This window comes from Grus americana, chromosome 6, assembly GCF_028858705.1.
Source record: "Grus americana isolate bGruAme1 chromosome 6, bGruAme1.mat, whole genome shotgun sequence".
NCBI lineage: Eukaryota > Metazoa > Chordata > Aves > Gruiformes > Gruidae > Grus > Grus americana.
The window spans coordinates 1,639,555-1,655,645 of record NC_072857.1 but is presented as its reverse complement, the minus strand read 5'-3'; the positions used below and the strand labels follow the sequence as shown (position 1 = coordinate 1,655,645).

General features: G+C 41.6%; 1 protein-coding gene across 1 annotated transcript in view; it reads left to right on the top strand.

Moving 5' to 3' along the window:
• Positions 1 to 16,091, top strand: part of GALNT13 (polypeptide N-acetylgalactosaminyltransferase 13) — a 136,209-nt gene that overhangs the window by 10,454 nt on the left and 109,664 nt on the right. Inside the window, exons 2-3 of the mRNA XM_054829171.1 lie at positions 2,006 to 2,098; positions 2,814 to 3,061. Coding sequence (XP_054685146.1) covers positions 2,920 to 3,061 — 142 coding nt within the window. The 5' untranslated portion in view covers positions 2,006 to 2,098; positions 2,814 to 2,919. The remainder of the gene's footprint in view (positions 1 to 2,005; positions 2,099 to 2,813; positions 3,062 to 16,091) is intronic.

Below are 16,091 nucleotides of genomic sequence, written 5' to 3'. Positions count from 1 at the left end.
GAATCCAAATTACAAACTTTCATTTTATTAAAAAAAAAAAAATTCTGTCTGAAATGATGATTTTTTTTTTCTTCAAATTCAATTAAAGCACTTGATTGAAGAAAAAAAGATCAATTAGCAGCCTATCTCAGTGATGCATGTGTATCCACTTGGAATTCAATATGCATGGATTTTTGCTTATTTTATTTGTTCAAATAAACCTTAATTGAAATAAGCTAATATTGCAGTTTGGTTGTGGTGAGCAGGCACCTCAGTGGGTCTCCTGCCCCACATCCCTGGAAGCTCCCTCCCACCCCAAATAAATAGCTCTTGTGGCGTGAGTTTGAATTTTGCGTTCCAAGAAAAAATGGGAGACGTCCCCAGCTGCCTCGGACTTAAGGGCAGGACAGATTTCCTACAGGCATTTGTGCCTACGTTGGCAGAGTAACTGCCTGGGACTGTGTCGGCTGCCGAGTTACGATAGCTGCTGGTGGGTCTTCTCTGGGCAACAAAATATTTAATTTCTTCCTTAAAAAAAACCCCATGGTATTTATAGGACATGAAGAGTAAGCTTGGCTATTTGCCACCGGTAATCCTCGCTTTTGTAGCAAGGCAACCCAGGGCTGGATTAACGGTCAGAGCTTGAGGCCGAAGGCATTCCGCAGCGCTGCCTGTCCCCGGAGGGAGATGCTCTGCGTGCACCGAGTGGAAGTGCCTGACTTAGCTGGGCTGGGAAGGATTGAAGTGGCATTTATTTTTTTCTCTCTTTTAAGAAAGGGGAGGAATACCGAATCTAATGGTTAATGATTGTAAAAAAAAAAAAAAAAAAAAAAAAAGGCATTTGCCGTTATTGCTGCTAACTTTCTAACAGCCTGTTGCACTGCCGTTATTCAGAGACCCGGGAGCTGCGCGGCTAGCTCACGCATCGCAGCAGACTGCGGTGGTTCCCGTACAGACTAGTTCTTTAAAAACCGCACAGCTTTGGGAACAGGGGATTTTTCCAATCGCCCGTCTACGCTTCTGAGGTTTGCTTGCTTATATTAAAACAAAAACCGATGAAGACAAAAATTCTTCTGTATTATTAAGAGCTTGGGGAGGAAGTGCCTTTGTATCTCAGCTGGTGCTGAACAAATAACTATTCTGCTCAACGCTACAAAAGCAAATTACAGCCACCATGGTGACAGAGGCTGCGTGGGGAGGGTTAACACTTCAGCTGTTTTCTCCTCTCCTTTTTCCTAATAAAGATCTCTGTTAACTTGTTTTTCCCTTGTAATTTTCTTCCTATAATTAAACTGTTCCTGTTGACTAGCACAAAAATGAATTGTGCTAACCTGAAACAAGTATTCCTGAGCCCTAGAAATTTTAAATCAACCGGCTGTGAATCACTTCAGCGAGAAGAAGAGCTAGTGGTTGTGATGCTATTGAAGACAGATGGAAAACTTCATTAATGATTACATAGTAAAATAGCGCTTCGAGAATAATTTGAAAAACTGTATTTAAATAATTTCATCTCACTGGTTCAAATTAAGTGTAATTAAAGTGTAATGTACATTTCTTATATTTGGGAACTATTGAAAACGACCTGTTTGGAAGCCCCCTCGGCACTGTTTTTCACCTGGTGTGCTGCTGCTTAAACCAGGAGATAGACCGGACTGGTTGTCCCATTCTCGCCTCCCCGCGTGCTGTGGGAGTTGACGTGAGTGTGGGAGATAATTTGGGGGGGAACAGGGATTCCCCTCCCTGGGAGGTAACGTGGGTGGTGAGCTGGTGTGGCGAGGGTGCCGCAGGGTGTAAGAAAGCCGGGCCAAGAGGGAGTTACCAGGTGTGATGCTGCTGGATTGCAAAGGCGAGGCTTTCTCAGAACTAACGTCATTATGTATGAAATTACATTTAATTAAGATGGGGGAGGTTAAAATGCGGACAAAACTTAGGAGGGTTTTTTTTTTTTGTAATTATAAGAAGCTTCTTTATGGTCTAGAAAAGACAGTCAAGCGGTAAGGGCTTTCTTCTCTTTGTTTTCCTTCAGGAAAGTTACCCAGCGGTTCAGTGCTAAGATCGTGCTTTGGGAGCATGGCCGAAGCAGAACTCCCCATCTCGCGGTGGAACGCAGCTTCTAATGGTAAGCGTACGGTTGTAAATACAGTCAGCTAACTTAAAATCTGCCTTGGGAGTAGATACCGAGGCTTTTGTTGGCCGAACTGGTGCTTGCCAGCAAGAACCTAAACATGTAGATGGGTGACTGAAGCATTCTTTTGCAAGGCACTTTTGGTGGTAGTAAGATGGTGGTCAAAATTTTTCTGCAAGATAAAAATTAATTTGCTTTTTAGTGTTCAGAAGCCGTATTTAAAATAGTGTTATAAACACATTATTTGAGGAAAATGAAAATTTCAGTTTTGTTCTTTGTGTTAATATATCTAATATTCATCATTTTATCAAACAGAACTGCCTGTTAGCGCTGCTTTGTCGTCTTTTTGTGTGATCTTTATGGGAACTTCCTACATTGCATGAAAGGGATACATATACATTACATGAAAGGGATGGAGATTTTGTGTGTGTGTGTGTATATATATATATATATATAAAAAAAAAAACAACTTGTGTTTCTAAATGAAGGCAGCTATAGAGACTGGCCATGACATGCAAGTCACAATGGTTGGCCTTCATAGAAAGATGGTAGAAATGTCCTTAGGCTGGGTTGGAACACAGAAAGTACCTGCATATCTGGAAGGAAACAGATACTTTAAGCATCTCCGCACTGCACTTTGGTATAATTTTTTCAGTTCAAACTGTGTGTGCTTGTTAGCTAATTCGGACTTTTTTTCCTTTACTTGCAGTGGGATGCTTGTCTTTGCTTCCATGTTGGATTTTAGCTGTGGGAGTTTGAACATCTCAGCAACTGCTGCCTTTCCTCAGCATTTGAGCTAGAAACAGAGCAAAGCAATGAGGAGATTTGTTTACTGCAAGGTGGTCCTCGCCACTTCTCTCATGTGGGTGCTTGTGGACGTCTTCTTACTTTTATACTTTAGTGAATGTAATAAATGCGATGACAAGAGAGAGAGGTCTCTGCTGCCTGCTCTGAGGGGTAAGTACCAAGTCTAAGCTGCCTTCGAAGGTCATGTCTTTGCAGTATTTGGCCTCATATGTATTTCTCTGTACTTTCTAAATTATTTTTCCAATTCAAACAGACAAAATACCAGGATCTGAAGTACTCTGTGTCTGTAGTGCTTTAGTGGTTTCTGAATTAGTTTCAGTTATCCTAGTGTTTGACCTTTGCCATAATGAAGCCTGAGTCTTGGGTGTTTTCTTCAGCAAAACTAATACAAAATGTCTCTGATCCGTGGAAGAGAAACCTGAAGTAAACATATTAAGAACCTCTTTTATCAGAAATCATTTGACCTACAAGAGAATTGATGCTCTATGATTCTCCTGTCATTTGTGAAAGATCCTTACTTGTAAACTTGCTTTTAAACTCTTCCCTCTGCCCGAAACAATCGTTTTAAAAAATAGATTCTCTCTACCAGATGAAAACAGTAGGATCAAGTCTCAAATGCAGGTGGAGCAGAGATTCTTGTCTCCAAATACTTTTAGCAATGTGACTTACTAAAGGGGAGCTCGTGAACACTGAACCTTGAGAGAAGCTACAAGTTTGAGTTCGTCGTTGCTCGTGTCCTGAGCAGTCACTCGTAGGACAGGCTGTGTGCTCCTGCGCACCCAAAAGACACAAGTGGAGGTTTAGGATTTGCAACGGACCTGAAAGTAACCTGCAGAAACTGTAACGTTGGCTCCCGAATGCCGTGAGGGCTGTACGTCTACAGGAGACTCACAAGAAGGGGGAGCAGAGATTTATGAAATAGAGGCGTTTGGTTTTTCTTGTGAATTCACATCCTGCTCTTAAGGAGCTGAGGTTCAGCATACGGAAGAAGGAAGATACTTTGCATGTCTAATAGGATTGAAACAAGATTCATTATAACTAGTGCAGCTGCTTTTGTGACACATTTTTGTTGACAACAGACAAAAACTGTGTCTAATCTAAGGCTGTTCTTCTCATCATAAACACATATGTACGTTAAACACTGATCCTCAGTTTTGTCCAGGATAATTCATTCCTGTCCCCTTAAAAGCACTTTGGGGTTATGGTTCAGTTCAGTTGATAACTTTGCAATAATTCAAAATGAAAATACCATTCAGTGATGGCTTTGTCACATGGCAGTCCTTGCTCAAAATGGATTCGGAAGACTCCGCTTTGACCTGCCAATTGTGTAAATAGCTACATGACATTGAAGATAAAAATCTTCAGTTATGTTTCCCAACAAAAAGGATACTGCTTGTTGTCACAGGTGGGTTTTTCCTATGTAATTGAATTACTGTATTTTTAAAGAAATATTAGGGTAGAATCTGGCGTGTCGCGAATAGGACAACCCATTTTTACCTATGCTGTCAGCTGCAGAAACGTGATCATAGATTGCTTTTGAAGTATGCATTGAAATGTTCTCAAAACTGATTAAATTTTATGAAATGTCTTTAATTGGTTGCATTTTTTGCTGTGTAACTGGTTAATTTGTAAAGAAAAAGATTGAATATTAGAATGATAGACTTTATTTGAACATTAACAACTTTTACATCAATCTAGGCTAAAAAAAAAAAGTAAACGCGTCCTCACTGCTACCACTCAAATTTAAATGAGAATGTCAAGCTTGCAAGTATGAATTCACCTCTTTGACTTTTTTTTTGTCAGCACAATACTGTGCAATACTTGACTTATATTTTGAAGTACTCTGTTGCATTTGGCTACTTGGAATGACTTTCTTTTTACGTTCAACTTACTGAACTCTACGCATTGGGCCTGTTAAAGACATGAGGTTTCTGCACAGAAATTCTAAAAGCAACGCTGCTTCTTCTTGCTCTCGGTTTTGAGAAACAAGTTATATTGGATATGTAACACTTCTACTTGAAAGCCTGGCAAAAGAAACATTGAGTCTGGTAGTATACGATGCAAATTTTACTGTGATCCCAGAAGAATATTTAATTATAATACACTTTCATAATTTTGTAAAAAATATGTAATGTTTGGGGACACTAGCACAGTTTTATTGGAAGTTGATTGCATCTCTTTTTTGTGAGACTGCTGAAATTCTAGAAGGCTTCTGCCACAAAGGAACAGTGCAAGACAAAGCAGAATTAGTGTACTTTATCCTTAAACTTTTGATCGGTTGTTTAAAAAGGGTGTTGGGGGGGAAGCCAAGACTGTCAGGTTAAAAATGTGTCCTTCACTGGTTCCTCCACTCTGCGTGGTGATGCATGGAGTTAAATTACGACAATTCTAGTAAACCAGGGTTGCTGAACATTCTCATTTAAAAGACTTTGGTTTTAGGAAAATGCTGTTTAGTAGATGAGGGATGTTGATTCACTAAACAAAGACTTGCATTAATAATTGCAAAAAAACTTGTATTCCAGTCCACTAAATTCAAAGTTAATTTGTCTGACTCTTGGGTTTTTCCAATGTCCTAAGTATTTCTTGTTATAGAGATGGCTGTATGTATTGCCATGTCAGTATGCATATTTGACAATAAAAAAAAGTCCAGAGTAATTTTTTACTTTGTTATGGAGACTTAGCAAAATCTCTTCATTTATTTCCCCCAAAACTAGTGGAGTAATTAAAAATGTTTTTAAACTTGTGTAGCTTCCAATCCAGCAGACTACTAAAGCCTCTTTACAGTAAGTGCTGTGAGCTATTATGATGGAAATGAAGTGTAGGGCTGCTTTTTGCTGTAAAGTACCTGCATGGGTACCATCACCTTTGTCTTAGTAATAGTGTGTTTGTCAGTCTCTGAATACCTCTAATTGAGACTGCAGATTATCTGTAAAAGTAAAAGGCAACGTAATTACAGTATTTCCACAAGGATAGTAAAAAAAGACACAACAAGAATCAATATACTAATAGAAATTTAAATGGGACATGGTAATCCAGTATTTGGAGTCATTTGGTCCATCACCCTCATCATTAATTAGAGAGGAAGGATTCAGCTTCTGAGGACTGGTGTGTTTAGAGGTGAAAGGGGTAGATTTGCCATGCCTTTTCAGTCGTAATTGTTGCATTTTACGTGTTTCATAAAGCCAGCTTTACAGGAGATGTTGGATTGTGAGCGGTGACAGTCCAGAGAGGAACGCAGCTGTCAGAAATCCCCCTCTGATGTCTCGCTGCACATCTTTAAGTGTACCAGTGACGAGCACAAAAGCTGCGTGTTAGCAAAATGGGCTGTCACTGAGCTGGGTTAGTGGCATCGCTTCACAACTTGCGAGTGTTATCCTAATCAACCCCGAGCTGGCTTTCAGTCAAGTCATCTTTACTTGCATCTATTTTTGTGCCGTTGTTGAAAGAAACAACACTTACTTCTTCAACTCCCGTCCTACTTCGGAAGGAAATTAATATTGGGCATCCTTTCAGCCATCTGTGTATCCATGGCACGTGTGGAACTCCATCCGTGGGTCAGCCGTTCTGCCTCCTCCGCGTAGGGCCCACAGCCGGAGGGGTGAGCGGTGCCACTGCTCCTTCTCCTGACGCTTGTGTAGGTGTCTGGACGTACCTCGGGGTGCCCCAACGCAGGGCTGTTTGGGCAACCTTTGGGAGGACAGAGGGGCGAGTTCCCAGGACGTGCATCAAACAGGCTCTTGGGAAGAAACAGGACCGCCAGTCCCTTCCCGCTCCCAGAGGCTCCTTGCGTCTTGCAGCAAGCTGCACAAAAGCATAGAGATTTCCCTGGAGGCTTGGGTTTTGCTTTGAGTTTCAGGAGGTTTAGAGTAGGTCTGACCATGCCTAAACCATTTCAGAGGGCTAAAGAGAGGTAAGGTTTTAGGAATAGCATCACATGAAGTAGAAGCTGGGTCTAACTCCTCCCCAGACAGAAATAAAATGCATCTTGTGTAGTGGAAAAGGGGCCAGGGCAGCACTTAGCAGTGCTCCTGATAGGAGAGAGCAGGCTGGGGACAGAGGGGGTCCTCTCTTTTTCCTTCCTGTCGCTGTGGCCCTTCCCGCAAAAGCAGGAGCCAAAGCTGACTTGTGGATTTAAAGCATGGAGAGCTAAGGTGCACCAGGCAGCAGTTTGCTTAGGCAGGGCTTTGAAGGGAAGGAACAAGTTGGCCAGTCCAAACCAAGCCCCGAACTCCAGACCCCCCGTAACGCTTACCCTGCAGGGCGTGTGCCCGAGGGCTTCAGGAGCGTGGCACTGAGCAAAGCGATGGGAGGCACCGTGTGGCCCGTGCTCCGTTTCTGAAGTGTGTGAGCATTCATAATGCTTTGCATCACCTCTTGAAGGAACCCTTGCTGCAGCCTGAGCCGGTCCTGGATTCAGCATCACGCGGGAGAAAAGCGCCCGTGGTTTGTCAGGCATTGCGGCTGTTCTGTGCCGTGTCGGTGCAGCGTGTGTTTCTTGTCTGGCTGCCAGGTGAGGACTGTCCAGCTTGGTCCCGTTCCGTGCTGGGGTTAATGACAGCTCTGTTTCAGCCCTTTCTCAAGCACAGGTCCGTTACTTTTGGAAAAGCCGGTTCTCGAGGTGTGTGTGGGACTGTATCTCATCTTGTTCAGGGTATGTGGGTTGGATGGGCGAAATGGTGTGAACTAACCACACTCGAGCTAATATTCCTGGCAGATGTTTCTTCTGAAACATACAATGCTCATGACTGGGAGGACGGGATGCTTTCAGGTCTGCTTGAGGAAACAGTCTTATTTTTATTAAAAGTGGAAGTTTTTTTTTTTAATGCACAAAGTCAGTTTACTCAGCACAATGAGCTTACAGTGAGGGAAATATTTACATCATACTTACATTCCAAGCTGTGAGACTAAAAGAGATCTCATGAAGAAGGTATGGTATGTAAAAGCTGAAGCCATGGTCCTTTTATTTAAAACATGTCTTGAGCTTTCTCTTTACAATCACAAGATTGCTGGAAGGCAACAGAAGCAGTAAATACATTCTTATTAACTCCGGAGGACTTGTTCTCCGAATGCACAAATGAAGTGCTTTTGAAGAAAAATCCAGTGTGTAATCCCAAAAAGCTGGGAAGGGTTTTACATCTTGAAACAAATCCACTAATGGTGTGTATTACTGAAGCTGTAGATATTTGCCTACACACATCATAAGAAAGCCAGCTGCCCCCAGTGATGTCATAATGTGCCTAATAAGGTGGCCTGAACATTGCAAGGCCAGCACTTTTGGGGAAAAAAAAGCGGGCATCTGCAGAGCCCGGCATGCCGCTCGGCAGAGCTCTGTCCCAGAAGCCTGTACATCTTGTTCGCCCTCTGCCGCCACGCGAGGGGTTCGGGATCCCCGTCCCGTGCGCTCCCCTTGTCAGCTCGTGCTGTGTGGCAAAAACGCTACAGACCGTTTCTCAGCCGAGGCGATTTGACAGCCTGGCGTCGTGTCAGTTAAGCTTTTATTTTCATTTCCCACTAGTTAGGGTACTTCGGAGTGCCCACAGGATCTCTGTCCCGGGTGGTGTGGCCTTCCATCCATCCGCTCAGATGCTGTTCGAGAATCGTATCGCCCCCTGAATTTCTGCCGTGCCCCGAGGGTGTTTGGTTTGTTGTGCCCGTGCAGCAGCTGGGAGAGCGAGGATGCTCGTTCCTCCCGAGGCATCTCGTTGGGAAGAACACGTCCTGGAGGCAAAGCGGGGGGTTTGTGCATTTGTTTGACTGTTTTTCCTTCGTTCACGGTTAAGGAACTTGAAATGGAAAAGGAATTTACTGCAGAGAAAACCCCTCTAATCTTTCATTTTAAATTCAAAGGTGTTAGTTAAATTTTGTGTTCTCTGTGCAGAAAGCTGTCGTTGAAGGCAGTTGCTGTTGGCAGCTTTCTGTCCAGATTAAGAGTAAAACATGCAGTGAGCTTGGGGGAAGTGAAATATTGCTCTCCGAAGAATAAAATGGGGAGCATGTGCTGTGATCAAAACAGTAATTGTAAAGAAAGTGTGGTTAATTAAAATAAGTGTATACGAGTAATGAGATGAAATTGTAGTTTTGAGGGCTTGTCTTTGCAACGTGAATAATGCTTTTAACGCAGCTTTGTAATGTCAGTGTGTGTCTTAGATAGTCATGAAGTGGTGACGAATCTTTAATATTATTTTGATGTCTAGTGCTGTTATGCAGATTTTTGTTTCTGTGTTGTTAACTATATTCTCAAGTGCTACAAAAAGGATTTGTTGTAAAATCAGTAGAAATTATTAAAATGCTATTTTGAAGGAAACTCAGTAGAAGAGGAAGGTTTGCTTATTCAAATTCTGTAATGTATTATGTATTTTTTTAAAAAAGAAAAGGTCTGCGTTATGATCATATAAAGCAAGTGAATGAAACATTTGGAGGCTGTAATAGAAGTTTGGGGTTATGGCCAAGTTTAGAAAATAAGGCATTCATTTTGGTGGTTTCCATAGTAACATGTTTATCTGTCATATTACTGTATGCATTGGACTCTCTGCAATAACAATGGTAGCAAAAATTTTTAATAGCATACCATGAAGATTTAATAGATGGATGGATGAGTGTGTACATTGCACTGAAATCTTGTCACAAATTTGTTGACAAATCAAATTGAAAGTGCTGATGTGGGTATTGTGACAACACATTAAATTCACTTATAGATCTTCATCGCACAGTTCAAGAAGATAAACACTTCTGAAGCTTAGAGGAAAAACTAGCAAATGTCTTTTTCTGATTGCAAACTTAAAAATAATAATAAATAAAACAAACAGAAGCTGCCTTACTGGGAGATGTGGTGCTCACTGAACATCCGAGCTCCAGCCAGAGAACGTCACGGTTTCCAGCGCGCTGTGGGCTCCCGTCCGAGGACAAACTGCAGGTATTTCTTACTGTGGCAACGTCCTTCCATGAATTCCCATTAGCTTTAGCGTGAGGCATTTTAAATACTGGACATTAGACGAATGACTGCCGAGCTGCCTTGGCGGAATGAAGGACTCTGCTGTGGAATGGGTCTCGGTAAATGAGGGGGTTTGAAGCTATGATTAGTGTCTCTGAAATGTGTTTCTGTGACACTGCTCGTTGTGTGCCGAATGCAACGTGCGTGGTCTCTCTCTGCGCCTGTGGGTATTGCACGAAGCAAGTGAAAATGCTGGCAGATACTAAATTACCTTTTCTCTCTGAAGAAGGGGAAAAAAATTTCCTCAAAACCCAGCAAGTGTATCTCAGTCATTTCAGATCTCCTGGCTATGCTTCCCATCCGTACTGCTTTTAGGAAAGGCCGGCAGTATTAGAAGAACGAGGTTCTCGGTGCCATAACCAGGAAACAGCTCCTGCTTCTGGCACGGAGAAATACAAGGACTCTTCCTCAGGGGATCCAGTTTAAAAACCCAAACCACAAACCCTAGCAGACAAACACCCCCTGACCGAAACGTGGGGTGGTTTGTTGAAATCGTGCGTGATCATCCTGACAGGCAGAGAACGGCGTTGGCTATTGCGTGCAGTACGTTGCCATAAAGGCAGAGCGGGATGGAAAGGATGTTTTCTCCCAGGTCTGCCAGCTCCCGTGGAAGTCTGGCTGCACAAAGTATGGTTTTCACGTTTTTGCGTGGGTTTCCTAATTATTTTTGTACAGGTAGGATTTATCTCAAGGTTTATTGTTGAAAGTATTTAAGAAATACTTAATGAAAAAATCTGAACAATGATGTGAGAATGAACTTGTAGAGTGTGTATATATCCTGTGTGTGTGTATATGTATCATACACTATACACAGTACATCACGTACGTGTACTTACATGCTTAAGCTATAGAAGTTGCTCAGCCAAAAGTCTAGTGAAGGTCCTGCCCTCTCGCTCATCCTCCCTTCTCTCCCACCCCATGAGAGGTTCCATACCACCAGAAAGGTTTATGATTTTTTTTCCATTGTTTTTATACTGCTTAAGAATTTAGTGTAACAACTTCACCAAAAATTTGGCAAGGGAAAAAAATGTCATTGCTTATTTTTGAAATATTGTTAGTAGTTGTGTGGTTAAAATGAAGTAAAGTCTATGATACCTTTCCAAATAATAGGAAAATCTGTCAATCAAAGGTTGGCAGGAATGAACAATACTACCTTGATTATACTTTGCTGACATTCATAATATCTTCCTTATCGTCAGCATTTATCTAGCTAAACAGGCGTTGTGTTAGAAACCAACGTGAATATCTTAGAGATGCTCTTGAGGAAAACATTGTGACTTATTTCCAGGTGTGAAGCGTACTGTACTTGTTCTAATAAGTAGATGCAACTTAAAAACCCAGGTTTGCAGTATGAAAACCTATCTCAGCATTTTTGTATACCGCAAAGCCCTGCTGTAGTATCTGAACCGTGTCCGGTCTTCTGAGCTGAATCGTGATTTGAGTTGTGGTGTACAAATACCTAGTGGGATTGTTCGGTGGATATTGAAAACTGCGCTCTTACCTTGTTGACAGTAAGCACAGAGATACTGGAAGATGTCAGAAGTGCTTTCTATCTGTTGTAGCTGACAGAAAAATGACGTGGTAGTGATGTAATTGAGCTTAGGTTCTCTCTTGCTGCCAGGAGTTGGCCAACTCTAGCGTAGCGTCTGGTAGAACTGCGCTTTAAAGCTGTCCAGAAACTTGCTGTTGTCAGTCCCTGCAGTCTTTGCTAAAATGTGTTTTGTTTTGCTTTCTGATACATTAAGGCTTTTCTAATGATTCTTTATAGCTTTTTGGTTGATGTTTTGGAAGTAAATTGTTGGTGTGAAAAACTTGCGCGGGTCTATCCTGTATCCTAAGGGTATGAATAAAATATCATTAATTTTATGTGACACCTCACCTTTGAAGTGAGAAGGATATAAACTGTGGGTGGCTTTGGCTGGTTATTTCTGCTTTTTCTCCTGAATATTCTACACAGTTTTGCAGTGTAAAAACTGTCACGTTGACAATATTCTCCCTGGTGTCCAGGTACTTTCCAGCTGTCCTCGTAAGCTTCTCTGGAGTCTTCCAGGTGGCAGGAGCCCAGGGCATCAGAGGCTCACCTGCACCTCCTCAGCAGGTATGGCTTAGCAGGTTGTACCCTCTGGTATCCCGTTACACTTATTTCACCCGTCTTTGTGTTTCCGGTTAAACTTTTCATGGTTTTGTTTCATTACTTCATCTTGGCACCAGGGATGTTTGTCAAGGCGAGGTCACGAATGAAGTATAGACGTGGACATGTCTTGCTGGTTGGGGCTGCATATATGTAATAAATGTATGCATTTTTCCAGTAACAGCTTAAATTTTTGTGTCTAATAGTACAAGAGAAAAATAGTTTTCACGCAAATGGTGACAATTTGCTTTCCCTGATAGATTGATAAATATTAGTGGTTTTAATGGTGTGGGTATAATACAAAATTTTAAATACAAACCCAGGAACCTGGAAAAAATTGAAAATACTTGAAGGGAAACAATATTACTGCTAGGTGAATATGCAAGATAAGCAGAAAAATGTATCATTGCTTCTAGACGTAGATACTTTGCACTTAGCAATTTTTATTTGAGACAGCCAGTTTCAAATGATGAGTGGCCAGGGATGCTTGTGCTTACATGGTGTATACACGTGCACGGTGTAGGAGTGGTTTGGTTTTGTGTTATAACTAACACTTTTCTCAGTTATTCTGATAGCAAGATATGTAAATTGTTTGTATCGCAAGGCAGAAGAAGGAAGCTGGTTTTCTAACTGTGTCAAGAAACTTAGTCATTCTTACGAGGATTAACAGAAACCCAAAATTCTAGAAATCTGCTTTCCTTTAGCAGTGGCAGAATGTGCTTTCCAGCTGGTTTGGAGGTTTTTAGGTTTTCTGTTTTACTCTTTATGTCCAGCAGATGAATCGTAAGATTACTGGAAATTCTACTCGGGCACTACCTTTTCTTTTTGCAAAGTACCTGTCACCATTCAGACCTGCTTGCTTGCAAGATTTATTGACAATCAATACTTCAGGAGAAAACAGTTTGAAAACTAAGAAGGGTTCATGAAAACCTCATGTCCTTCTATCATCAGAAGCTTATATAATGGATATTATCTAAAAATAATGATTCCTCTCTTGTTATTGTCGCCACACTTCCACACTGTGAATGAAGCTTCAGTGATTTCAGGAACGCTCTGCAAATAGCGTCAGGATAGGCAAGTCTGTTTGCAGGGATTGAGCCTTAAAAACGTGACGCTCGGGCTGCCATCAGCCCTTCTTCATCCAATTTTAAATAATCTTTAAATTGTTCAACTAATTACACATATATTTGAATCTCTTCCTTAGCGTTTGAAACTTCAGCGCAGCAGAGTAGTTTTTCACCTTGAATGAGTTCTGTATAGGTTTTACAACAAATACAGCAAAAGACGAGAGAAATCAGAATTCCTGGGAAGGTGTACAGAATGAGTGATACAGCAAGCTAGGTTCTCGTCTGCTGCAACTCTTCCGTTTTGCAAAGGAAGAGAAATGGGGTTTATGCTAGCTTTAGGCCAGCACTTTTATGAGTGTTGCTATTTTTTTTTTCCTGAAGCAGAATGATAGGGAATTTTGGGAGAACTTTTGAAATAAATAGTAATTGGTTTTATCACTAAGAAATACTTTAAAATTTTTTTCAGTATTAGTGCAGTATGGAATTCGAAGAATAATTAGAGATGATAATATCTATTGTAAAGCCGTGATTGTTTATATATCTGAATGCCATCCTTTGAGCCTTTTTTAGTAGATGTCACGCAGAGTATTTGTGTGCACTGTAATGACAGTTTTTAGCTACAGACACTCTCCAGGGCCTTGATTGCCAAAGCTGACAAGCTAAAGTGAGCGTTCATTTGCATAATAAAGACTGAAGAATCAGAGTGAAATTCATTCCAGTGTCATCCTGTCCTTGGGATTCTACTCTGTATTCAAACAAACCAACCAAACCAGGTTCTTACCGTGGAGTTGCTGTGCAGAAAAATAGGGTCGCATGAGTGAGATTAATAATACCGTCTGGCGTTTTGTGCCCTTTCTGGCGTGCCAACGGCTAGTGGCACAAAGGTGTCATTTGCCGCGAGGATTTGGCTAACAGGGCGTTCAGTGAGAGGGGAACTCGGAGGCATTTCTCGACTAAGTTGTCTGGCACAGGTACACCACCGCATTAGAGGGAATTTCTGCATCGAAGTGGTGTGGCTTTTGGCACCTCCGTACTGAGTTCTAGTCTAAATAGCTAAAAGCTTTTCTGACGCTGAACAGCAAAATCAAATGTATAAAAGGGCAGTTAATTCTTAAACAGTTTGAATAAACTATCTGCAAGCGTATGGATAGGTATTTTGGTTTTCCCTGATTCATATACAAGCACGTAGAACTGTTAATGCAAATGTTCAAAAAACCCCAGTTCATAATTAAAGCTTCTTTGCACATTTTCTATTACGCTTGTGGATTTTTTTTCCTTTTAAAAAAGTAGAGTGCTCTAGCAGTATGTCGCACATTGCTTTCAGTAGTGTCCCACCACTGTGGAGGTTTATATTCTTCTTTTTTAACCCGCACGCCGAGGGGATCAGTGAATGCAGGCTGACGAGCTGCTGTCCTTCACTACACCTCGCGTACTGGTCTCTGTCCAAGCTGTCTGTCTTGACCTATCTGAAACTTTTTTCACTATAAATACTGGCTGGGTTTAATTAAAGATGATATACTCCTGTAGTTTTTTTTAATGTGGAAATTCATCTTGTTGCGTTGTATGACTTTATTGTTCGGGCTCTATTAATGTTGGAAGTAAACTGGAAGCATTTAACTCCTAAAGTGCTCAATTTCCTGCCCTGTAACGCCAAGCGTATCTGCCCAACGTTTTCTTCCTTTCTCTTCCCTTTTTACAATTTTTTTTTTTACATGAGATTGAGTTTAGCTTGTTGCAGCAGGCTGTGTTCTGACCTGACCCGGTGCAGTTCCAGCTCTCACTCCGTGCCAGAGGCGCTGCCGGTTCCCCGCTGCCCGGAGCCTGTTTGGATCGTGGTGGCAGGACCGAAGCCTCTCGTAGGGCGCCTGGCATTACCTGGGACAGAAACAGCCTTTTCCTACCTCCAGGGATGATCTACGTGCAAAAAAAACCCCAACAAAACAAAACACCCCAAACCCAAAAAACTATAGTAGTGCTTTGGAAGTGGGAGTATTTTGGCAGAGTGGGTGAAAACTGAAGGCATGCGTTAGCCCCTGGCAGAGTTGCTCCCCAGAGAGGAGCTTTGTACACGCTTGTGCACGCGTCAACGTGTGCAACGAGTCTTCTGTTCCTTGTTCCTGTGTTAGCACTTGTACTAATCCTCACCACAGAGAGAGAAAATAGTGCAGCAAGGTCTGCCTTTCGTCGAGAGGAGGTAGTATTCACATTAAGGTTTACCAAAATTGGACCAGTGAAGCAACCTTTCCAGAGGAATTCCAATATAAGTTTGGTAGGTCAGTCTAGCAGCCTTAAAGGTGCAAATTAAGAAATAGAATTCAATTATAGCTAAAGCTTTGCATGTAGGCTTGTGGGAATACGTATAAAGCTGATCTCTAATTCACAACTTTTCCCCTTTTTAATAAGATTTTGCCAATCAATACTAGCATTTTCAGTTTCCTTACGCATAAAGCTAGAACTGCGTTGGTGGAATTAGTGTGCTCTGTGCATTTTCTGATCGAAGGGGGAGTATGCTGAGTGTTCTACACCTCCCTTCCGTGAGAGGCAGGAACTTGCAGAAAGCTGTCCATGTGCTGTCTGAAACTGGTGGAATTACTCCTGGAAACATTTGGCTTGGCTTTTCAGTAACTTCCTCTTCTGTGGTTTGCACAGCTTGCTCTTAAATGTTAGATAATTTTAAGGCTAATCCTCTGGAGAATATTTTTATATGCAGAATGCCTACTTGTAGTTTGACTACAGCACTATAAGATACGAAAGAAAAAATCTGGAAAATGTTATTTTATATTAATTTAAACAGCAGCTTGTCAAATTATGTGGTGAAACTATGATGGTCAGCAACAAATTTGGATACGTGATGCTGAAGGATACATTCACTGTAGTATGTTATAGAATGTCTTAAGGTATGAAAGACTTGTGTGTAGTTAAAAGGTATATGTTTTATTTTGTAAAGGAGCATTCTGCTTTCAGAAATGTAAAGTCACATTTATGCTTAGC